The sequence below is a fragment of the Myotis brandtii genome, unplaced genomic scaffold, assembly GCF_000412655.1.
Source record: "Myotis brandtii unplaced genomic scaffold, ASM41265v1 scaffold475, whole genome shotgun sequence".
NCBI classification, from domain to species: Eukaryota; Metazoa; Chordata; class Mammalia; order Chiroptera; family Vespertilionidae; genus Myotis; species Myotis brandtii.
In genome coordinates this window covers 1712729-1737546 of record NW_005368148.1, presented here as the reverse complement: position 1 = coordinate 1737546, position 24818 = coordinate 1712729, and the positions used below count along the sequence as shown (strand labels likewise).

The window sequence follows — 24818 nt, the reverse complement described above, 5'->3', positions numbered from 1 at the left end:
AAATGATTACAAAGAGTGTCTGGAGTCAAAGGGAGGAAGAAGAGAAACTTGGAGGTATTTCTCTGAGTGGGTTTCTCTGCTTGGACTCACCAAGGGGGGCTGATGGAAAGCACCAGGGTTCCGGGTTTGATCAGAGATTTCCCCCCTCTGAGGGCACAGAAGCCCAGAACAACTTGGACTTCAAGGGTCCTTTGTGACCTGGATAGCAGGGGATTAGAGACTTAACTCCCCACCCTCTGGGCATGACATGCCTCCTGTGTTCAGTATGACCTTGGGGAAGAGCTAAACAGTGAATGTGAGGAATCAATACGTCACTGAAAGAGAAGGGTTGATACTCAAAATGAAATGGAATTTGATTTTTTAAAAAAATGAAGAAATGAGTATTTAGAACAAAAATTCATATAATTGTGGCTGTTAATGTTTATTGAATGTTTACGATGTGCCAGGCATCTTCTTAATGCTTCATATCTCATTTTTCACTTATTTTCACCACAACCCTAGGCAGCAGGTGGCATTGTCCCCCCCACACCTTTTTTTTTTTAAAGCCAAGGAAGCTGAGACCTGGTTAGATTAAATTACTTGCTAATTACTAGTAGCAGAGCCTAATTCAAGTCGATAGTCTTTCATTCTAAAGCCCATACGCTTAATTACTATACAGTCTTCCAGGATAAGGAGTTTAAATTTTATCACATCAGTGATAAAATTATACTCCACATGTCTATAATGGATTGCTTTATTTAAAGCATTATATGCAAAATAAATTATTATTCTTTATAATTTGCTGAGAAAATAGTCAGCTATTGAAGGATTGGAGCCATTGTGTGATATTGATGAAATGTTGTTGATAGAAAATAAATCTGACAGTGATGTGTAAAGGAAGGAGGGGCAGAGAAAGACCAGTTATTACTGTTACATAACAGACTGAATCAGGATCAATGCCAGGTGATCCATTAAAGAAGAAAAGTATGTTGAGGGCAGACAGCCTTGTGATGAGTTTGCTAAGGGGAAAGATCAGATAACTGTGAGGTTAAGAAGAACCCTTACTTTAATCCTTCATCAGTAGAAATTTATTTATTTGGTAAGCCAGACATTTCTGCTGTTATTCAATTGTTTTAAGCTACCAGTACAGAAATAAACAATACCTGTCAATATTCTTGACATTACACTTGATACCAAGCTTATTTCTTAATGACAGAATAAAAAGTCTACTGTTCCCCAAATGCTACCCAAAGATATTATTATAACTATATGCTCTGCTCCAGGTAGAGGGAATTGTTGAACAATTTTTTAAAACTTAGTTACAATTGACATTCAGTATTATTTTATATTACTTTCAAGTGTACAGCATAGTGGTTAGACAATTATATAATTTGCAAAGTGATCCCCCTCCCACCATACATAGTTAACGCAATACTATTGACTATATTCCCTATGCTGTAATTAACATACCCGTGACTATTATACTAGTATAGCTACCTATTTGTATTTCTTAATCCCATCCCCTTTCTCACCCAGCCCCTATCCCCTCTCTCATCAGCAACCATCTGTTTGTTCCCTGTAGAACTATTTCAAGACTTATATTTGTTCTAGAGATAGCTTGCCTTACACCTATGGGACTGTCTCTGATACTCTGGTTATATTTAAAAACTAAAACCTCATAAAATCAAACCCTTTGCAGCTAAGTAGATTTTTAAAAATTGTTTTTTCAGTATGAAAACAATTTAAACTGTTTTTCTAGTTCTTTACAAGTGCAAAGAGTCATCGTTGTCTCCCTTCTTTCTCTCTCATCCTACGGCAAGTCTACCAGGAGCTCACACTGCTTCTGCTTCTAAAATATAACAAGGTTTACCTGCCTCTCAGCACCTCCATAGCATCCATCCTTTCTGAACCCGCACCAGTGACATTTGTGTAGGCTTCATCTGGTCTACCAGCTTCTGCTCTTGCTCCCTTGCAGTTTACTCTCCACAGTACTTACTGACAGAGGGATGTTTTTAATATATAAGTAAGGTCCCATCACACTGGGCTCCACATTTCACTCAGATTAAAGGCAAGTTTTTAGAATGGCATTCCAGCCCCTTTATGAGCTGACCACTATCCCTTACCTTTGAGGTTTACTATTCTTCCACTCTCCTCCAACTCACTGAAGTCCAGACACCCTGACCACGTTGCTGCCTTTGGAATCCACTCAACACTTGAAGACCTTTGTCCTCCCCATTCTTTCTACCTGGATGCTTTGTCTTAGCTCTCCAGTTAACTGTCTCCCTCACTTCTCTCAGATTTCTGGTAAAACCACATTCTCAATGAGGACATCTAGTTTTTTTTTAAAATATTTCAGCCTACCCCTTCTCCCATTGTAATCCCTGTTACCTTGTTTGACTTTTTATAATGTGAAATTCTGTTGTCTTTACCTAACATATTATATGACATACATAAGTACATATACAATATATATTACTTATTATATTTATTCTTATTTTTCTATTTATCTGATCAATAGGCAGGACTCTTTGCTCGTTGATGAATTCCAAACACCTACAACAATTTATGGCACATAGTAGGCACTCAATAAGTTTTAATGAAAAAATAAGTAAGTTAAACCACAATATTTGTGTACAGTAATGAAATATTTCCTTTTGAATGGACCCATTAGGAGACATGTTATCTAGTCATAGCCATAATTATGCATTTCATATGTTTTGCTATTATAAAAATACATTTACAAAATAGAAAAATTTGAAAATATAAGAAAGTAGAGACAGGTGAAAAAAGGACTAATCCTCACTGCCCTTCACACAATCCCTGTTAATCTGACAATCTGTTGCCTCGCTTCTCTATTCATAATTGTAAAAGTCTTCAATAAAAAACATAATCATATGAATAATTTGTATTATCTTTTTCTTGTAATATTATCTTGCAAGCTTTTCATATTTTATATAATTTTCATCAATATATCACTTGTAACCCTGTTTGTCAGTGATTCTCCAATTTATGTGGGTAAAGTCTATTGATATTGACTGTTTTAGGAGTTAAAAATGATAATATCCTAAATATTTATTAACTAATTCATTGAAAAATATAAAAAACAAACACATTTAATGTTATTCTAAAGTGTCTACTTTTAATGAAATTAGCCGTATGTCCCCAAAAAAGAAAAAAAAAACTTAGTGAAAAGAAAAGTTTTAGTTTACATTCTTACAAATCTGTCAATATCTAGCTTGATAGAAAGGGGAAGATTCTCATGTCTGATTCTGCAGCCCATCTTTTGAATTTCTATTGCTTTGGTTGAAGTCTACAAAAATAATCAGCCTCACAGAGATATGTAGTTGGAAAAGGGAGGAGTATTCTAATGGCCTTTTCAGGTAACTGTGGACATTTGCCTTTGATACTCCCACAAAGCCCAACAAATAGTAATTTATTAAAAGTTAGTTGCAATGGGGGATCAGAAACCATCTCAATGAACTTTTCATACTTCATTACATTGAAATCCATTGATCCATCTGGCACTTTGAATAAGATCTTTCTCCATGCGTGATTTCAATACATCATGCATTGGGCATCTGGAAAGTACTGGTACACTGAATTTCAAAAAAGCTCTCATTTGTTAATATCAATATATCACCAAATGATCTCATCCGACAGTTTTCAAGTATTGACAAGCTGTTAAGCCTACAGTACAGATACATTTTTTCAGAAGTTTTAATATTAATTTGAAAGTTCAAATGCTATTACTGGCAACAAATACTGTCTGTGGTTTTTCTTGAAGTGACAAGCTCACTTTTTTTAAAAAAACAGTCTGCTGGATACTCAAGTCTGATTAACCAAAGTTTGTTGGTTGTTGCCAAGTAAAAATGACATTAAATGACATTCCATGAGAAAAGTGTTAAGTCAGCTTGCAACTCCAACGTAAGTCCTTTTCCTTGAGACAACCATCATACTTCAGTAGGCAGACAATGCACTTTATATGGACTTGCTATTCGTCCCATACTATTAAAAACATCCATACTCGAGGGTTGAAACAAGAAAATTAATAATTTTTACTGCTTCATTCAAAGCACTTTCAATTAAAATTGTCACTTTATTTTACTGTGAGTATGTGGTGATGCAGAACAGGACAGTGAGTGCAGTTTGGTGTTACTGCCTTACTTTGTACTGAGGGGCCACCTTTGCTCTTGCATCATCGGTGTCAATGTCAATTGACTTGTTTCAGGGTAAACTGTAAGATTTGAAAAGTTATTCTTTAGTGAATAGCTCATGACCACGTGTGTTTATTGCTAGAATTCCTATAAAATGGCCTTCTTTGGTGATTAGTTGGTTCTGATGCCAGGTGAAGACAAGTGAAACAGCAAGTCCAGCCACGAGTAGAGATGAATTCATTTGTCAGTCCTAAGTACAATTCCACAGGCAAGAGCTCAACTCGTCTTTGTGTTTGCAGCTTCATCTTGGATCCAGTAAGGTGTTATATCTTTGGCAAGAGGCAGTGCAGTGATTTTTTTTCCACTGGCTTCACCCAACAGGCATTCGGTAGAGTCTGCTCTGCAAGGCTTTCGTGGTCTCTCAGCCATCCTGTGGGATTCTCGAGTCACTGAAGGGTGGAAGTTCACCCTGTAAAATGCTTCCCTTGTTCTTCCACTTCTGATTTGAAAAGCTCCATCAAAAATATGTTGGGTTTTAAAAACTCTATCATGTCTACATTTAAAAACTCAATATTCTCTTCTTGAAACTTTAAGTAATTAGGCTCAAAGGGATATTACAACTGGTATGATAATATTATTGTTTAAATATTCTGTTGACAATACGGTAAATCATTATCACCTATAATGCTGAAGGAATGATAGGTTTTGCCATATTTCTATCTCTTATCACCAGTGTCTCCAATTTCTTTGGACTAGATTGTCCCCCCATGAGTCAGAAAACTCTCTGCTGAGTCCTTCTTATATTTTTCAGTGTCTTTAGAGTTAGAAATTGGCAGCTCTGGCAGGAGCATAAGAATCTTACATTTTTTTCTTTTCAAGTAAATTATCTACCCTTAAAAATAAGAAAAACATAAAACAAACTTTTAATTAAATTCTTAATATTGATAATTTTTACAAATTTCTAAATAATTTTATTTTAGATAAAATTTAAAAAGTTAAAAATGTTTTTTTTAAAATATATAACACTATTACTGCAAAGCAAGGTGTCCAAATATTTTTAATTATTGTTTTCCCTCTTAGGCAGAAGGAATACTTCAGAAGTTCAAAGGAATGATTTATTAAATGATAATAAGGTACAGAGATTATAGCAGGTATATGATAATTAATTCAGAGAAGCACAAAGTACTGAAATGGTACTGAGTTAATTTCTGTAAATAGCACACATACGGCCAACCTAATACTACCTTTAAAAATTCTACAAAGCACAAGAACATAGAAGTACACATGCATTAGCCATCAGAGCAGTGATGTCATATAGTCTCTGGGGGATTCTGCTGCACACATGAGAAAGAAGAGTGAAAAAGGCAAATGGCAGCTTAGACTACGTGCTTTGACTTTGAGGACCCCCATGCATGGGTCTTGGGGAATCCTGGGCTCCCAGAACACATCTGAGCACTGTTACTGAGGTAATGATATTCTGTAAGAGGCCCCATTTTTTGTTGTTTGTTTATTTTGCAGCCACCTGGCTGTAATAACATTGCACTTGGATTTTCCCCCTCAGTTTTTATGTTCACACACTAGGTTACCAGAAACAAAATTACTAAGACAAATTCAGAATATGGGGCATCCAAAAAGACAGCTGTCCCCCAAATCTTCAAAAAGTGAATGTAATAATGGTTGTGGGAGTGGGGGAGGGGGAGGAGGGAGGATGGTGTAGAATAAGAGACTAGAGAAACATAACAGCCAGAAGCAGTGTGTGGATTTTTATGGAACCTGGCTTGAAAAATAAATACATTTTTGAACAATAGGCAATTTTTGAATATGGGATTGGGTGGGCAGTTAGACAGGCATGAGTAGAGCAAGGATGATAGGCCAGACATGGAAAATCACCCAGGGTGGAGAACAAAGACAATCGTAGAGTGGAACCTCACCCCCAGGGCAGCCTTTCCCAGAACTCAAGTATTGAGGTTGCTGAACTGAGGTCTAATCACCCCTAACATCCTGGTGCTAGTTCTCTGCTAACAGAACAGCTATTAGATGATATTTTGGAATTGTAGTTAATTTTTCTTACCTATGATGATGGTTCATAGTTACTTGTTTAGGAACATGTTATTTTTAGGAACATGTATGCTGAAGTATTAGGGGTGAAGTTTGATGATAATCTGATATCAAAAAGTTCATAAAATGACTATAAAATCCATCTAGAAAAATAGAAGGCTTGCGGGTAGATAAAGCAAAGATGGCACAATGTTAACAGCTGCAGTTTTAGGTGGTGGGGACACAGGCGATGCTTGAACTATTCTGCCTTTTAATTTATTTGATGTTTTTCTTTTCGTCAGTTTTTATTCTTTTAAGAAATGCTCTTATTTATTGAAAGTATTACAGACGTCTCCCTTCTTCCCCCCATTGACCCCTCAACCCTGCTCCCACACCCCTCAGGCCTTCACACACTGCTGTCGTTTTCATAGTAAAAAGTTGGTTAAATTTATCTTATTAGTATTAGTGATTCATTTCGAAATTATTACCTAAAAGAAGGTAGCACTGTTTTGAAAGTTACATGAGGCATTTCTAAATACTTTCACTGTAAAGTGCATAGCTCAGTAGGTGATTAGCTTCACAGTCATTCAGATGGAAATGTCCATCCTTTCTTCTGAGTGGTGTGACCTAAGACAAGTTTCCAAGATCCCCATGGTCTTAACTGTAAAATGGGTGACAATAACAGTGGTTATTTGATAAGGCTGTTGTAAGAATAAAATTTATATTATCTAAAAAACCCTCAGCCTGGTGCCTATATGATTCTAATCAAGCCAGAACTACTCTGTAAGTCAAATATAATAATACAGATGTACATGCACTCATATGGAGTCCCCACCCCCCTTATTTAAGCATTGAGGTAGGATTAAATGAGAATTTAGTTCCACATCCCAGTTAGATTTTCCAGTGGAGTTTTAAGAATGATATATTGAAGAGTATTTTTTTTAAGTCATTACTATTTCTCATATAAAAGAAGTTTTGTTGGTTCTTGTATTCAACATCATACAATATTTTTATTTATTGGTCAAAAAGGGAAAAATAAGAGAAGAGGGTGAGATGAGAATTAACATTTTTCAGTGTCTACTATGAGTCTGGCTCTTTTCTCCATTCTGCCTGATCTGATCCTCTCAACTGTGCTAGGAAGCATTCCCGCATCCATGCTTTCATCCCTGTATTCAACACATGCTCCCAAGTTGTTATTCGTGAATCACTAAAAATACAGAGTGCTCCTGTTTTTGTGGCATCTTAATTTGATCAGGGAAAACAGCCAGTAACAAATATCCCATTATCTAATACGGTTATAGGAGAGGATAAAAGACTTTATAATAGGAGGACCTAACCTAGTGTTGGAAGACTGGAAGCTTCCAACAATGTTGATGAGTGCTCGCTGGTTTGCATATATCATCAAGAGTGTGTGTGTGTGTGTGTGTGTGTGTGTGTGTATGTATGTATGTATGTATGTAAGGGGGGGTGTGGAGCAGTGGGGACAGAGGACCTAAAGAGGGAGATGGAACTGAAAGGAATGTGGTGACAGCAGGCTGCTAAGGGAAAAAGTGTGTTTTCCCTATTACAGCTGGGACACTTAAGGTCACCCAGATAAATACAAGTGGGATTTGAACTAGGTTCTGTCTAAACCCCAAGCTCTTTCACAGAAAATATACCTTTTCTTGTTAGTCATCAATCCATGCTTAAGTTACTGCTTTGGCCTACATCTGCAGACTCTTTGTCATGAAGGCTTTTGCATTTTCATTCAGATACACTGCTGTATGTGTTGGTTTTTTTTGTGTGTGTGTGTGTTTTAAATAAAAGTAAGTCACTGTTCATGCCTTCAGATTCATCTGTTTTGTTTTTCAGTGTTCCCACATTCCAGAGCCTTCCTGAAGAGATCCTCAGTAAACTTGCTGACGTCCTTGAAGAGGTAATTGTTTTTAACACTTGAACTTTCCCGATGGGACCTAGCCCATTAGAGCTTTGCAATGATGAGTTACAAACCACAGGGAGACCTTTTAAATATTTTATAGCTCTATATTCAGCTTCAATAAAAAGCAGCTTAGCACATCTGACATTTACTCATAGTCAGAAATGTGCACATCAACTACAGAGGGAGAAAAACTTGATTGTAGCAAATGTAAGGTCACGTTGACTTCCAAGAATGGGAGCTGGCATATTTCTATCTCATTTCCGTCCACATGAAGCAAGAGTGTAGTTAATCACCCCTCTGAAGGTTCGGATGAGCAGATTTACAAGGGGAATTAACAGTTGAGTATATATTTTATTAGCACATGAGTATATTTTGCACACATCGTTATGTGCCTGAAAGTGAAAGTGTCATTTTTGCTTATTCTCTGGACCTTTGAAACTCAAAAAAAATGTTGAAGCAGGAGACAGAGGGGTTTGACACAGGCACCATCCTGAGGATAGGGTCTCTGGTGCCCATAGACACAGGGGAGGCAGAGTGTCTCACATGTGCAGCTGGGTGCTTGGAGAAAACCTGTTCTGGTATCTTCTGTTTCCTTGGTGATCTAGAAAGCAAGGTGGTCCCAACTGAGAATTAGGACTGAGTAGAGGTATGAGAGGTTTGAGGACAGAGGAGGTAATGTGAGAAAAATGAAAGGGGATGGACTAGCAAAGCACAGTATGATTGCAGGACATCATTCAGGCTCCACTTGATGTGTGCAATCCCAAATCTAAGCTGAACAGGCCAGGGAGAGCCTACTTAAGGCTTGCAGTAGGGGAGAGAGAGAAAACTCAACTGTGCTGGAATGAAAGGTGGAGGACTCTTAAGGGCTGAGGTGAGCTGGTGGAAAAGTACTGCGGTGGGGAGGCGGTTGGACAATGTGACTAGGTCATCACTGTTTGCTCATTATCCCTGTGGAAGCTAGGCTCCCACCCTCCCCCAGAGACTGGGGATAGGGCCCTGTCTCCTTCTATGATGACATTTGTAAGGCAGAGCTGCTAGGTCCTTGAGAAAGACCTTCCTGGGCTATAAAACTGGCAAAGGCTGGGAGAAGCTTTGCATCTCAAAGAGGCAGGTTAAGTGTTTACAGTTGCAAACTTCCTCAAGTAAATGCTCTAAGAAAAGGAAGACCTGAAACCTAGAGTCTGGAAGAAGGTGTCTCAAGTTTATTCAAGGTGTGTGTGCGTGTGTGCGTGTGTGCGTGTGTGTGTGTGTGTGTGTGTGTGTGTGTGTGTGTGTGTGTTCAGCCCCATTTGTTTGCCTGAAGTCAGGTTCCAAGCAGGCAGAGAATTGGATGTAACCAGGATTGGGGTTTTTTTGCCAAGAAAAGATGAGTGGTTGAGGGAGTTGTGGTCAAGGGGTTGAGGGTGCATGTGAAGAAAGGATTATGATTGGCCTTGGAATTTAAACTGGGCAAGGAGAAGAGGAGCCTTAGAAGGAGCAAGGGCCGGTGAGAGGTTGTAGGATCATTGGATTTGGCCTCATGACGTTGAAGAAGTTTTGGAGTTGTGCTATAACCGAGGTGAACTGGACTGGAAAGATACTGCCAGTGTTTTTGTCTCCAGGTATTAATTATAGCAGTAAATCTATAATCTGTAGAACTTCAAAGGTTCATACATACAAAGTCTCAGTTTGAGTCTTGCCAGGGTGAACTTCCCTATGATGTATTGGCCTCCCTCATATCGGAACACAAAGTAAGGCAGAATTCACATTTGATTCCTACATTCAACTATAAAAAATTCATGAAAAGAAATACTGGCCGTATTTCTCTCGGAATGCGCCGACCATTGTACCTGAAACCACTGTAAATGGAAAACTGCTTCTCCTAGTTGCTTTGCTTTTTGCTTTTCATGTTGAATACACTGAAAAATTCTCCAATTACCTTCTTCTTTTTTTACAAACAAAACAAACTACTAATTTATTAGTCCGAATCAAGGTCATAAAAAAAGCCATGCAATCCTTTAATCATTTTCTTTCTTTTCCACAACTGTGAGAGCATTGTCTATGTTTTGCAAAAACAATAACCATAGCTCCATAAATAATTCTGAGCAAAGAAATATTTTAGTGTTTTATGTCAGATTTCCTAGTCAGAAGATGCCTTTAATTGATGTTTGGATTCTGCAAGCCACAGCACAGTCTATACCAACACCACACGGAAATAGAAACAGATGATTAAGTGGCCACACATTTGTTTTGAGGACATGAAAATGAACTAAATAGACAAAATATGAAGTACACAGATAAGCATACCACCCAATGCATGAAAGTGTTCAACTCAAGTTGAATAAATAAGCACAGTGGGAAATTAGATTAAATTATGTATCAGATAGCATGAAGCAAATTTGGAACAGCAAAAGCAATACCAGTGTCACAAAACATTAAAGGGAATGGCTTCGCATGATAATTGGGCTGTCTTTCTTTCTACCACTATCCACAAGAAGATGAAAGAAACTCCGATTATTGTGAAAGGCAAGCAGTATTCTTCTAGCGTTCAACAAAGAAGTTTGCAGCCTTGTTTGCTCCACAAATATTTCTGGAGCACCTGCCATGTGCCAGCAATTGCTCCAAGCTCTGGGGATCCAGGGTCCTGCTGTCCCATAGCATATGCTTCTTGGAGGACACAGAGGAGAAGTTTGTAAGGAAAACACCATCCAGTGATGAGGCCACTCTGTATTGTGTTACTAATGGAGACCTGTCTGCTGAGGTGATGTTTAAGCTGAGATCTAAATGCAGATATAAGATCCCATGTGTACCACGCAGAGGGAAGAGCAGGCATAAGGTCCTGAACTAGGAATGAGGTTGCTGTCCTTAGGGAAAAGAAAGAAGGTTTATAGTGGGGTAGGATGAGGCTGTCAGAGGAAAGTAGACAAGGCCAGAGGGCAGCGGGCTTTGCCGGTCATGGTAAGAAGTTTGGTTTTTATTGTAAACACAGTGGGAAGGTTTGGAGGGGCTTAACTGGTAATGTTGACATGATCAAAGCTATGTTTTAATGGTGTCTCTGGCTAGTGTGAGAAGAATAGATTATAGAGGGACAGACCAATTAGAAGACCACAGTGAAGTGACCCAGGTGAGGATGGAAAGTTTATATGTAGATCTGCTTTCTTACTGACTATTTCATTCCTTTTACTCATTATAAATACTTCTAACAGAGAAAAAAATAAAAGGGACAGGGGAGGCAGGGACTGAGAGAAATAAAGTATAACTAGGTAGAAAGAGGAATGAACATAATGTTGCTGATATGATACATGGATGTAGGAGGGGGCATGTGGCTAGAGGGAAAACGGATGATACTTGGGCACCTATTCCGGAGCTGAAAAAGAAGCTTGTCAGTGAGTCATTGCTGGCAGTGCCCACCCCAGCCCCTACCTGTGCCCCTCTGTAATTTCTAGCATGGATGTATTCATTTGTGTGTTACTCCCTATCTATAATAATAAAAGCATAATAGACTGGACGTCCATCCAGACAAAGCCGGGGCTTCGAGGGAAGCCCTGGTCCTGGGTGCCTGCAGGAAGCCAGGTGCGGGGAGGGGTGTAAGCCCGGGTCCCAGGTGCCAGAGGGAAACCAGTGCCATCAGCTGGGGGAAGGAAGGCCTACTCTTGCACAAATTTCGTGCATTGGGCCTCTAGTAAAGTTTTAAAACAGGAAATAATATCTTTATTAAAAGTGTAGCAATTTAGTGCCATTTTCTCCCTTTTCTTTATATCACAAAGTAGATACTATATTCCTTTGTATATTGACTCTCTCATGCCCTTTTCAGGAACATGTAAAAAGTTTTCCCTAGTCCCTTTGAGAAGTGTGTGTACATCCTCCTATATAATAAAAGAGAAACATGCAAATTAACCGTCCCTCTGCTATGCTCAAGACACGCCCACAAGCCATGCTCACAAGCCACCCCCACCAGCCAATCAGGAACAAGTATGCAAATTAACCCAACTAAGATGATGGCGGCCACGGAGCTGGAGCAAACAGGAGGCTTGGGTTGCCCCTGGTGATGGAGGAAGCCAAGCTTCCTGCCTGCCCTGGCCAGACCTGGGCTCCACTCAAGGCTACAAAGTTTCAATTATAGAAGATAAATAAATTCCAGGAAAAAAAAAAAAAGAGAGAGACTGCGAGCTTGGGTTGCCGGGGGGCGTGGCCAGCCTGAAAACAGCCCTCAGCCCCTCACCCAGGCTGGCCAGGCACCCAAGCGGGACCCCCACCCTGATCCGGGACACCCTTCAGGGCAAACCAGCCGGCCCCCACCCATGCACCAGGCCTCTATCCTATATAATAAAAGGGTAATATGCAAATTGACCCTGACATCAGAACGACTGGGAATGACTGGTCACTATGACACACACTGACCACCAGGGGGCAGACACTTAATGCAGGAGCTGACCCCTGGTGGTCAGTGCGCTCCCACAGGGGGAGCTCTGCTCAGCCACAAACCAGGCTGACAGCTGCCAACACAGTGGTGGTGGCAGGAGCCTCTCCTACCTCCTCAGCAGCACTAAGGATGTCCGACTGCAGCTTAGGCCTGTTTCCCGCTGGCAAGTGGACATCCCCTGAGGGCTTCCGGGCTGCCAGAGGGATGTCTGACTGCCAACTTAGGCCCGATCCCCCGGGGAGCAGTCCTAAGCCAGCAGGTGGACATCCCCCAAGGGGTCCCAGACTGCAAGAGGGCATAGGCCAGGCTGAGGGACTCCCCCGAGTGCACAAATTGTAGATATAAAGAGGTTCTTGGTGAAAGGCTTATCTAGGTCAAGCACAGTGTCCAAACATTTTTCTAGGTTGTGTGTTGCAAGACACATTGAAATAATTACTTGATTCTCTAAATATTTACCTTTATTGCCACTGTAGTATGTTCTTCTTATCTCATATCTGCTCAAGTCTGAATAAATATTAGAAATCATGTTAGAGCTGCTGAATTTAGTTTGCTAGAGAATCCATTTTGCAGTTTGTAAAACAAATTATAGAAGACTTTTTAGGTACATGTAGGGAATAGAAAGTTTTGACTTTATAAACTGGTTTCATTAACCTCTAGACTATCCTTTGTATTATAGTAAAACATGTATAGAAATTAATCAAGTATTGGGTCTATTTTTAGGGTCTACAATGTACCTGGGGTCAATGAAAAAAACAACAACAACAAAACAAAACTGTTAGATTATAAGATAAGATCTAATCTCTTCTTTCTCACTAAACAACCGAACACACCTTCTTTCTTCCTTTATGTACACAGGATTAGTCACTATTGTTGAATTACATTTTCCAAATGGATGGAATAACCCCTCGCTAATCTCCATCTGAGAAATAGCTCCCTTTAATGATTAGCTACCCAAGCACAATGGGAAAAAGTCACTGTGAATAACCTCTGTCTAATATGTCTCCAAATATTGGGACTGTGTTAACATCTTTAAAGAAACTGACAAATAGAAACATTTTCTTATAGAGAAGAGGAGCAGAAATTAATCTGGTGTCATGTCACGAAGAGTGCTTGAACATTAATTTGGGTAAGGGTTATGCTTCACCAACAAGGGTAAAAAGGTTTAGGTAACTCAAGGAAAACTATTTTATTGAAAATGCAAGATTGAAGAATAAATAAAGTCAACAGATTCACTTTTCACCACGTGGTATAGCCTATTTTTCCTTTATGTGAATAGAAGTAGGATATGGGTCTAGATTTAAATCTTCTGATATTTAAGTGGAAAATAAGCCATATATAAACACTTCTTTTCTTATATTGAAATATATTTCACGTCCAGTTTTCTCATTAAAACATAGGATTTGATGGTTTTAGAGTTAAAAAACAAACCCTCTGGATTTCACCAGTTTTTAAAGAGCTCTCTACCTATGGGTCTGCAACTTTGTGTGATTGGATCTTTGACACATTTCAGCCTAAATAATGCTCTGGTTTGTGTTCCTTGAGTGGTGCATTTATTTATGTTATTGTTTACTGGATATTTAAACCATTATGGCCCTGACAGGTCTTAGACAGATAACATTGCTCAGACTTCTTGAATTCTTGAGAAGGACATGATGAGAAAGTAAAAATAGAGAAAAGACAAAGGTAGAAAACATTTTTCAACTCACCATTGCTGGCTAATATGGTAGGAAGCAAGTATCACATGATATAGTCCAGGGGCCGTCATTGGAGAAGGAGGGTAATGTAACAGGCACGCCTCCTTGCTGCAAGGTCCAGCAGGGCTGATGAAATATTTCCTTGGTTTGGCGGTGCAGCTGTTCTTTGGGGGTTCCATGTTCATGGTTACCCTTCCCAGATCCCTTTGCATCCTCTCTAGCTGTAAACCAGGGGAAACGCCCTGCATTTGATTGAGTTATTGGAGTTATTTTTGCCACTCTAAACAGGCCTGGAGTCTTCAGGAAAGAAACTGATGGAGTAGACAAGAACATTATTAGTTTTCTGTGAAATCTGTTATTATTAAACTTTTTCTTCCCTTCCTTTAGATTTGGTTCTTGCCAGTCAAAGCCACACTGGAGGGAATCCAAAGAATCTGTTCTTTCTGAATTGCTTTACTCTGAATTTGAAGTTTAACTGTCTGTTTAGATTTCCCTGATTTGTTTAGGGTCTTCCCTTCTGTGGGACCAATGTCTACTTATGAAAGGGTAAGAACAGGAGGTGTTCATGTGAGCCCATGTGTGTGCACGTTGTGGCACTGTGGAGAGATTAAAAAATTAAGACAAAAATTCTCAATTTCATATTAGTATTTTTATATCTTATCCTATTATAGAAGTAAATATGAAATGGGAGAACATATTTGCAAATCATGTAAGCAATAAGGGTTTGTATTAGGGTTCTCCAGAAAAACAGAAGCAGTAGGGTGTACGTGTGTGTGTGTGTGTATGTGTGTGTGTGTGGAGAGAGAGAGAGAGAGAGAGAGAGAGAGAGAGAGAGAGAGAGGAGAGATTGACTGAATGATTGATTTTAAGGAATTTGGTTCATGTAATGATGACAACTGGCAACTTAAACATCTACAGAATGGTCTGGTAGGCTGGAGACCACAGTAGAGCTGATTTTGTAGTTCAAGTCCAGTGGTCATCTTCTGGCAGTATTCCTTTTTGCTCAAGAGAAGTCTGTCTTTGTTTTTTTTTATTTTATTTTATACTATGTTATTTTTATTTCTTTTTAAATTACAGTTGAAGTTGTGTGTGTGTGTGTGTGTGTGGAGAGAGAGAGAGAGAGAGAGAGAGAGAGAGAGAGAGAGAGAGGAGAGATTGACTGAATGATTGATTTTAAGGAATTTGGTTCATGTAATGATGACAACTGGCAACTTAAACATCTACAGAATGGTCTGGTAGGCTGGAGACCACAGTAGAGCTGATTTTGTAGTTCAAGTCCAGTGGTCATCTTCTGGCAGTATTCCTTTTTGCTCAAGAGAAGTCTGTCTTTGTTTTTTGTTTTAGAGAGAGAAGAGAAGAGGAGAGGAGAGGAGAGGAGAGGAGAGGAGAGGAGAGGAGAGAGAGAGACTGACTGAATGATTGATTGATTTTAAGGAATTTGGTTCATGTAATGATGACAACTGGCAACTTAAACATCTACAGAATGGTCTAGTAGGCTAGAGACCACAGTAGAGCTGATTTTGTAGTAGTTCAAGTCCAGTGGTCGTCTTCTGGCGGTATTCCTTTTTGCTCAAGAGAAGTCTGTCTTTGTTTTTTTTTATTTTATTTTATACTATGTTATTTTTATTTCTTTTTAAATTACAGTTGAAGTACAATATTCTATTAGTTTCAGGTATATAACCCCATGACTAGACATTTATATAACTTGCAGAATGATCACCCTGATAAATCTAGTGCCCATCTGGCACCATCAGTAGATAAATGGATAAAGAACTGTTGCTTATACAATGGAATATGACTCAGCCATAAGAAATAATGAAATCTTGCCATATGCAACCATATGGATAGACCCAAAGGGTATTACACTAAATGAAATATGTCAGAGAGAGAAAGACAAATGCCAGATGATTTCCCTTATATATGGAACCTCCCAAAGGGTATTACACTAAATGAAATATGTCAGAGAGGAAAGACAAATGCCAGATGATTCCCCTTATATATGGAACCTAAAAAACAAAATAAACAAGCAGAACAGAAACAGACTCAGATACAGAGAACATTTTAACATTTGCCAGATGGGAGAGAGGTTGGGTGAAAATGGCAAAGGGATTTAGAAGTACAAATCAGCAGTTACAGAATGGTCACAGGAAGGTAAAGTACATCATAGGGAATATAGTTAATAATAATTTTCTTTGTTTTATTAGTACCTTTAATGGATTGGAAGAATTCTACCCATTTTATGGAGGGTAATCAGCTTTACTCAAAGTCCACCAATTTAAACATTAATCTCATGCACAACAATACCTTCACAGAAAAATCTAGAATAAAGTTTAACTGAATATCTAGACATCATGGCCAACTAAATTGACACATAAAATTAACCATCAGAGGTTATAGAATATATAAAGAACACTTACAACTCAAGAATGAAAAGGTAAGTAGTTTAGTTTTAAAATAAATGACTTGAATAGATATTTTTCCAAAAGAGAAATGCAAAAGGCCAATAAACAATGCAAAGATGCTTAACATTAATAATTATTAGGAAAATAAAAATTCAAACCCTGGTGTCACATAAAATTAACCATCAGAGGTTATAGAATATATAAAGAACACTTACAACTCAAGAATGAAAAGGTAAGTAGTTTAGTTTTAAAATAAATGACTTGAATAGATATTTTTCCAAAAGAGAAATGCAAAAGGCCAATAAACAATGCAAAGATGCTTAACATTAATAGTTATTAGGAAAATAAAAATTCAAACCCTGGTGACATACCACTTCATACCCACTAGGATGGCTAGAATAAGAAAAGATAGGTAATAGCAAATGTAGGCAAGGATGTGGAGCAATTACAACTCTTGAATATTGCTGGTGGGGTTGTAAAATGGTTCAGATTCTTTTAAAAACTGTTTGGCAATGCCTCAAAATGTGAAATACTAGTATAGGGCTACCATGTGACCCAGAAACTCTACTCCTAGGTGTTTGCCCAAGAGAACTGAAAACACGTGCCTGCACAAAAATGTGCCTTGCTGTGTTACTCATAATAGCCAAAAATTAGAAACAAATCAAATATCCATCAGCTGGTGAATGGATAAACAGAGTGTGGTGCATTCACACAGTGGAGTAGTACTTGACAATCATCCAGTCCTGTCAGTAGTGTAGAGACTGAGAAATGGCTGTAATTCATAGATGTGATACCACTAGGAAACTTTGCTGAAAGTGTGAAGAAAATAAAATAGGATAATATGGTAGAGAGTGCCAGGAACCGGTGGACTACTTTTTAGGGTGGGTGGTTAGGAAAGTTATCTCTGAAGGGGTGACTTTAAGTTAACGTAGGATATTATGGATACTTAACTGCATTGATTTGATGTTTAAACAATATTGACTTTTTGACTTCTGCCTAACTGATATTCTGTGTAATTATATTGTCAACTAGAACCATTGTAGTTCTGAGCCTCAATCATGTTCACTTCTTTCTCTCTAGGGAATTTCTTCTCCTCTATCTCCTAGATTATTTTAGTTATCATTATGTGGAAGAAATAAGTGCTTGTTCAATTGCTTTAGTGAAGATTTGCCTCTTTAAATCATAAGTTTCTTTAAAAGCAATAACTATATGGTATTTTTTTCCCACTGGGTACCTATAAGCAGCAGAGAAAAACAATGCTAATACCTTCTAGTTGTTCAGGTTAATTCTGTGCCAGGCTAAAGGCTTCTGTTTAGTACCATCCAAGGTAAATACTTTTACTCTTCCCAATTTACAGCTGGGGGAACTGAGGCACAGGTAATACAGCTACATATATGGGAAGTATTTTACCCCACCCATTCTGACACTGGAACCAGCCCTTGTCATTAATAGGCTGCATTGCATCTTGAAAATTTGTGGGATAAATTTAAAAACAAACAAAAACAAAAAAAATATTCTTTTCCCCACCTCCACTCTTTCTTACAAATAGGTACTTCCTTCTGAAAATGTTTACTTGTCCTCCCCTCCGCCCCCCCGGGAGTGTTTTTAATTTATGACAGGAATCCATTTTATGCTATCTGCAAGCTCCAACACAAGACATTTCTAGTCCTTTTAGCACCAGAATATGTATGCTTTGCTCCATGCTGCCTGCAATTTATTAAAATGTATGCACTCTGCAAATAGGAAGCCAATCTGTAATAAATCAGCTTTCTAGAAAGCCTTCGTAGAAAGTGCTTGAAATGCTTGCTACATAAGAATTTATAAACCTGCTCGGTACTTGCAATTTGCTGTCGTTTGTGGGGTTTGGAAACAAACAGCGAATTTGCGCGGAACTATGAGTTAGTGGCCTGCCTTCAGCATATGTGTGAGATCCCATTTGCCAAATGGCATTTGATGGTATTGGAGCCGATCATGATGAGCCCTGACTTCCTTTAACAGAGCACAGTGATAAACACCTGGTCCGAACGAGACAAAGTCCTCTGGTTAAACGAAAGCATGACTGAAGATTTGCAAAACTCTTTTCTTTATTTTTTCATCTGAGGCATGGCTGCCAAAATACCTAGTTCAGGGGCTTGTACAGAGTAGGCATCTAAGACATAAGTCAGTGAAGAATAGAGGCCCACTTGTGCTTACAGCACACAAGCAAGAAGCTAACCAGTTCGGTCACAAAATGCAAAACCTATCTGTGATGGAGAGTCAGCAAACAGCTCGGAGCAGGGTGCGGTGCAGGCATTCCGTTCCCTGTCTCCCCAGAGTGGAACGACGCGTCCCCTTGGAAACCCACAGGAAGGCACCCTCCCAGGCCCTGCAGAGAAGGAAGCACAGTTTCTTAGGGCAGTGGCTGCAAGGCTGTTTCCTGAAAGATAAGGCTCTGAAGCAGGGCGGGCAAGTACTTCAGGCTTGAACATTCATCAAATGTCAGTCAATGTTAATGAGGAGGGACCTGTGACCTGCCAAGGCTTTCGTGAGATAGCAGCCCTGAGAGAGAGGATTCCTCCGGTTAGCACGCATCCTGTGTGCTCCCTTAGTTATCTGAGGTCTGTGAGCTTCTCTCAGCCCCCTGGGAGGAGCCACCATTCTCTTTTACGACTTACAGCTAAAAGTTATTATTTTAATAAAGGTAACAAGGTTTGTCTTGTAAATAGGCCTTTAGTGTCACATCATTCTGCCTTTGCGCTTGGCTCTGTATGATGTTGTGCAAATCAGTTTACATTTCCAGGAATCGTTAACTCTAATGTGAGAGCAGTGGGCTATCCCTGACGCTTCTCTCCTCTTCCAAACATGCTTTTTAATAACAAGTCTTTTTTTTCTTTAGAAGTTTACTCTGGCTAACTCTGCATTATCCTCTTCCTGTTTGTTTTCCCCTTCATTCCTTTCTACAATTTGTTTTCCCCTTAATCCCTTTGCCCCTGTGTTCCTTGGAACTTGCCTGTTTCCCAATTTCCTGCAGCTACCTCAAGGGTAGGATGTATCTCAGCGTCTATTCCAATTTCCATCAGGGAAAGGGTTGGCATGAGAATTATGCCTGACACTTACTACATAACCAATACATATTTGTTGAATGAATAGTCTGAGTACCTCTGGCTAACTCTGCATTATCCTCTTCCTGTTTGTTTCCCCCTTCATTCCTTTCTACAGTTTGTTTTCCCCTTAATTCCTTTGCCCCTATGTTCCTTGGAACTTGCCTGTTTCCCAATTTCCTGTAGGTACCTCAAGGGTTGGATGTGTCTCAGCGTCTATTCCAATTTCCATCAGGGAAAGAAAGGGTTTGCACGAGAATTATGCCTGACACTTACTACATAAACAATACATATTTGTTGACTGAATAGTCTAAGTAGGTTTTTAATAGGTTTGTGCTACATGATGATTCAGTGAATGAAACACAACTCTTTGGTTTCACACTTGGATGCTATCACCACAAATTGAATGCAAATATGTCAAGGATAGGGAGCATGCGTTCTGCAATACAAGAGGCCATGCCTGCTCTCTGAAAATATATTACAGTGGTTTCTGGTAGAGGATCCCAAGGACTCAAAATCGAGGAGGAGGCAAAGCAGGTGTGGAAGCCAAGGGCTGGAAGATCATATGGAAGGAATAAGGTTTATGCACTTCTGTCATCTCTCTTGTCTTCTTTATCTGTCCCAGGGAGATATAACAAAGACCAAACCTTTGAAGAAATATTCTAAAGAAGAGGAAAAATCTTGTAAATCTGACTTTCCAAATAACTTTCCTGGGCAGAAAGTTGAATTGTTGTCAATTACCCTGTTTCATGAGGAGATAACTGCCTCTAGCAGCCATCTTCCAAATTTCCTACACTTGCAATGTAGTACTTGTCTTGGTACATGGGGACCAACTGTAGTCTATTTAACTACCAACTGGTTTCTTCTTATTGCATGTGACCTTTTAGCACCATTTATTCTAGAGGTTTTGTTTTCTCCATTGTATGTTTTGGTTCCTTTGTCAAAAATTATCTGCCCATATACGTGTGGTTTTATTTCCGGGTTGTTAATTCTATTTCATTGTTCTGTGTGCCTGTTTTTCTGCCAATACTATGCTGTTTTGATTGTCCTTGCTTTGTAGTATAATTTGAAGTCAAGTAGTGTTATACCTCCAGCTTCATTCTTTTTTCTGAAGATTGCTTTGGCTATTTGGGGTCTTTGGTGGTTCCATACAAATCTGGTGATTTATTTTTGTTTCATTAAAAAATGTCATGGCAATTTTGATGGGAATTGCATTAAATCTATATATTGCTTTGGGTAATATGGACATTTTAACTACATTGATGTCACTCCATGAACACAGAATATCTTTCCATTATATTGTGTCTTTTTCAGTCTCTTTTTAATAGTGCATTGTGATTTTCAGTATATAGGCTCTTCATATCCTTTGTTAAGTTTATTCCTATGTATTTTATTCTTTTTTTTTGCAGTTGCAAGGGAATTGTTCTTTTTTTTTATTTCTAGCTTAGTTCTACTGTAGCCTAAGCTCATATTTTGTATGCTTGCTATATTTCTGAATTTGTTAAGATATGTTTTACACCCAGACTCTTGTATATCTTAGTGAATGTTTAATGTGAGCTTGAGAAAAATGTATATTCTATTGTTGTTGGATGAATTATTTAGTAAATGTCAGTTGATCCCGTTGATTGATGGTGCTGTTCAGTTCAACTGAATTTCTGGCTGCTGGATCTGTCAGTTACTAATACAGGGATACTGAAATCTCCAATTATATTAGTAGATTCATTTCTTTCTCCTTGCACATCTATCCATTTTTGCTTCATGTATTTTGATGCTTTATTACTAGGCATATACATATTAAGGATCACTTAGTTATGTCCCTCTTTAGTCCTAAATATTTTTTTCTTGTTTTGAAGTTCATTTCACCAGAAATTAATATACCTACTCCAGTTTTTTTTGAGTATTGTTAGCACGATATGTCATTTTCTATCCCTTAATTGTTAAGATATGTTTTACACCCAGACTCTTGTATATCTTAGTGAATGTTTAATGTGAGCTTGAGAAAAATGTATATTCTATTGTTGTTGGATGAATTATTTAGTAAATGTCAGTTGATCCCATTGATTGATGGTGACGTTCAGTTCAACTGAATTTCTGACTGCTGGATCTGTCAGTTACTAATGCAGGGATACTGAAATCTCCAATTATATTAGTAGATTCATTTCTTTCTCCTTGCAGATCTATCCATTTTTGCTTCATGTATTTTGATGCTTTATTACTAGGCATATACATATTAAGGATCATTATGTCTTCTTGGAGAATTGATGCTTTTGTCACTTAGTTATGTCCCTCTTTAGTCCTAAATATTTTTTATTGTTTTGAAGTTCATTTCACCTGAAATTAATATACCTACTCCAGCTTCTTTTGAGTATTGTTAGCACAGTATATCATTTTCTATCCCTTAACTTTTTAATCTATGAGTGTCTTTATATTTAAAGTGATTTTTTAATTGAAAGCCAGATATGTTGTTTTGGGTAAAAAGAAATGAGGCAGATAGGCCTTTAATGGAAGGTTTTATGTTAATTAGGATAAGAGTTAGACTGTGCTTACTGTTTACTGTAGATCTGGTGTCAAAACTAAAATTTCCTCTAGTGTACTCTTCAACTCCTTCTTAAAGAGGTCCTGAGACTTGCAGTCTTTTAGCTGTAATCCCAGTTATTATACAGGAGCTCTGTTAGGGTTCTCCAGGGGAGCAGAAGCAATAGCAACAACTATAAACATGTTGGGACACATATACACTGAGAGAGAGAGAGAGAGAGAGAGAGAGAGAGAGAGAGAGAGAGAGAAAAGAATATGAATTATGGAGGCTGAGACATCCATGACCTGCTGTCTGTGAGCTGGAGATACAGAAAAGCCAGTGGTGTAATTCATTTCAAACATGAAGACCCAAGGATCAAGGAAGCCAGTGGTGGAGATTTCAGGCCTGAGAACTAGGAGTGCTGAGAGCAGAAGATTGATGTCCCAGCTTAACCAGTAAGGCAGGAAGGGCCTTATACAGGAGCTCTGTTAGGGTTCTCCAGGGGAGCAGAAGCAATAGCAACAACTATAAACATGTTGGGACACATCAAATTCTTCTTTTCTCTGCCTTTTTGTTCTATTTAGCTCTCAGCTGATTGGATGGTGTCACACACACACACACACACACACGTGTGTGTATACATATGTATGTATATATGTATATATGTATATATATAGATATATATATGAGAACGAACTCCTTTACTGAGCCCACTGATTCAAGTGCTCATTTCATTCAGAAACACCCTCACAGACACACCCAGAAATAATGTTTAGTCAAATATCTGGCTACCCTGTGGTCCAGTCAAGTTGATAGATAAAATTGCCATCACAGGTGGTGAGGTGTGAAGGGCAGGGGATTTTTTGTCTTTGAATGAGCCTGAGTTCAGTAATTCTCTCCCCCCACATCAAAGGCTAGAGAGAGCTAGAGTTGAGTATTTTCTTTAGCCAGGTTGGTTAATCTAGCCAGGTTGGTGAAAACCCCTTTAGGCTCTAGTAAAACAGTTTCCCTCAAGGGTAGGCCTTGTTAAGGAGAACAGAAAGCTCTGAATATAGTTCAAAACAAAGAGAGAATCTTAAAAGCAGTAAGAGAAAAACAGTTAGTTACCTACAAGGGAGTACCCATACAACTGTCAGCTGATTTCTCAACAGAAACTATGCAGGCCAGAAAGGAGTGGCAAGAAATATTCAAAGTGATGAATAGCACGTAGCTACAGCCAAGATTACTCTACCCAGCAAAGCTATCATTTAGAATTGAAGGTCAGATAAAGAGCTTCACAGACAAGAAAGAGCTGAGGGAGTTCATCACCACCAAACCAGTGTTATATGAAATGCTGAGGGGTATTCTTTAAGAAGAAGAGGAAGAAAAAGGTAAAGATAAAGAATTATGAACAACAAAGTGATAATGGGTGCTTATCTGTCAACAAGTAAATCTAGAAATAAAATGAATAGGAAATCTGATGAACAGAACAGACTGGTGACTGTAGCAGAATCAGGGGCATGGAAAGGGAGCAGACTGACAATTCTTGGGGGGAAGGGGGTGTGGGGGTGTAGGAAGAGACTGGACAAAGAGCTTACACCTATGGACAAGGACAGTGGGTGGGCGAGGGCCTGGGGTGGGGTGGGAACTGGGTGAAGGGGAGCTATGGGGGAAAAAAAGAGGAACATCTGTTATAATCTGAACAATAAAGATAAAAAAAGAAGTAGCAGCTGGCCTCAGTGTGCCCTGTACATCTCAATAAGGATAAGTGGCCCCAGGCCTGGCACTAGCAGCTGCCTGCCCACCTTGGTTCACAGCTTGGCCTCTCCTGGGCACTTCCAAGCCCAGCACAAGTAGCAGCCATCTGCATATTGCTTTGTAGCTCATGCTGGTTGACCCCAAGCAGGGCACAGGGAATGGCTGACTTTGCACCTCCCAGGAGGCCCCAAAGCCAATGCACTTGGTGGTCAGCTTTGACCCGCCGGATTACAACCCTACCACTTCCATAAGTGACAAACTCAAAGGGTGTACTCAGTGAGCACCAAAGCTCCACTGAAGCAAGTCCTGCTCCATAGGGTCGGCTCCTGCACAGCAGCTCTTCCCCTGTAGTTGCAGCCAATCCTCACAACTGATTGGCCTGGGTTCAATTTTTCCCAGTGACGCCAACATCAATCAAGGCTGAACTATAATAGGAGAGTGCACACAGCTCACACAGGGGTGCACCTGGAGTGCCCAGGTCAGGTGACTGGGGAGGCTGAGCCACTGGGCCCTACAGGACACCTACTACACAAGGCCACTCCACCAAGTCAGGGAGACATAGCAGATCTACATAGTACATAGAAACAAACACAGGGAAGCAGCCAAAATACAGAGACAAAGAAACATGTCACAAATTAGAGAACAGAAGAAATCTCCAGAAAAAGAACCAAAGGAAATGGAAGCAAGAAAACTACCAAATAGTGTTCAAAACAATGGTTGTAAGGATGCTCAAGGAACTTACTGAATACTTCAAGGAACTTAGTGAGAACATCAACAACATAAAAAAGGACCGGTCAGAAATGAAGGTTACACTAATCAAAATGAAGAATAATTTACAGGGAATCAACAGTAGAGTAGAGGATGCTGAGAATCAAATCAAGAATTTGGAATATAAGGTAG

At 39.1% G+C, this 24818-nt stretch overlaps 1 protein-coding gene across 1 annotated transcript in view; it reads left to right on the top strand.

The window, feature by feature from the left end:
- PRKG1 (protein kinase, cGMP-dependent, type I) overlaps positions 1 to 24818 on the top strand; it is a 995570-nt gene that overhangs the window by 707129 nt on the left and 263623 nt on the right. Inside the window, exon 5 of the mRNA XM_005875929.2 lies at positions 8022 to 8085. Within this exon, the coding sequence (XP_005875991.1) occupies positions 8022 to 8085 (64 nt within the window). The remainder of the gene's footprint in view (positions 1 to 8021; positions 8086 to 24818) is intronic.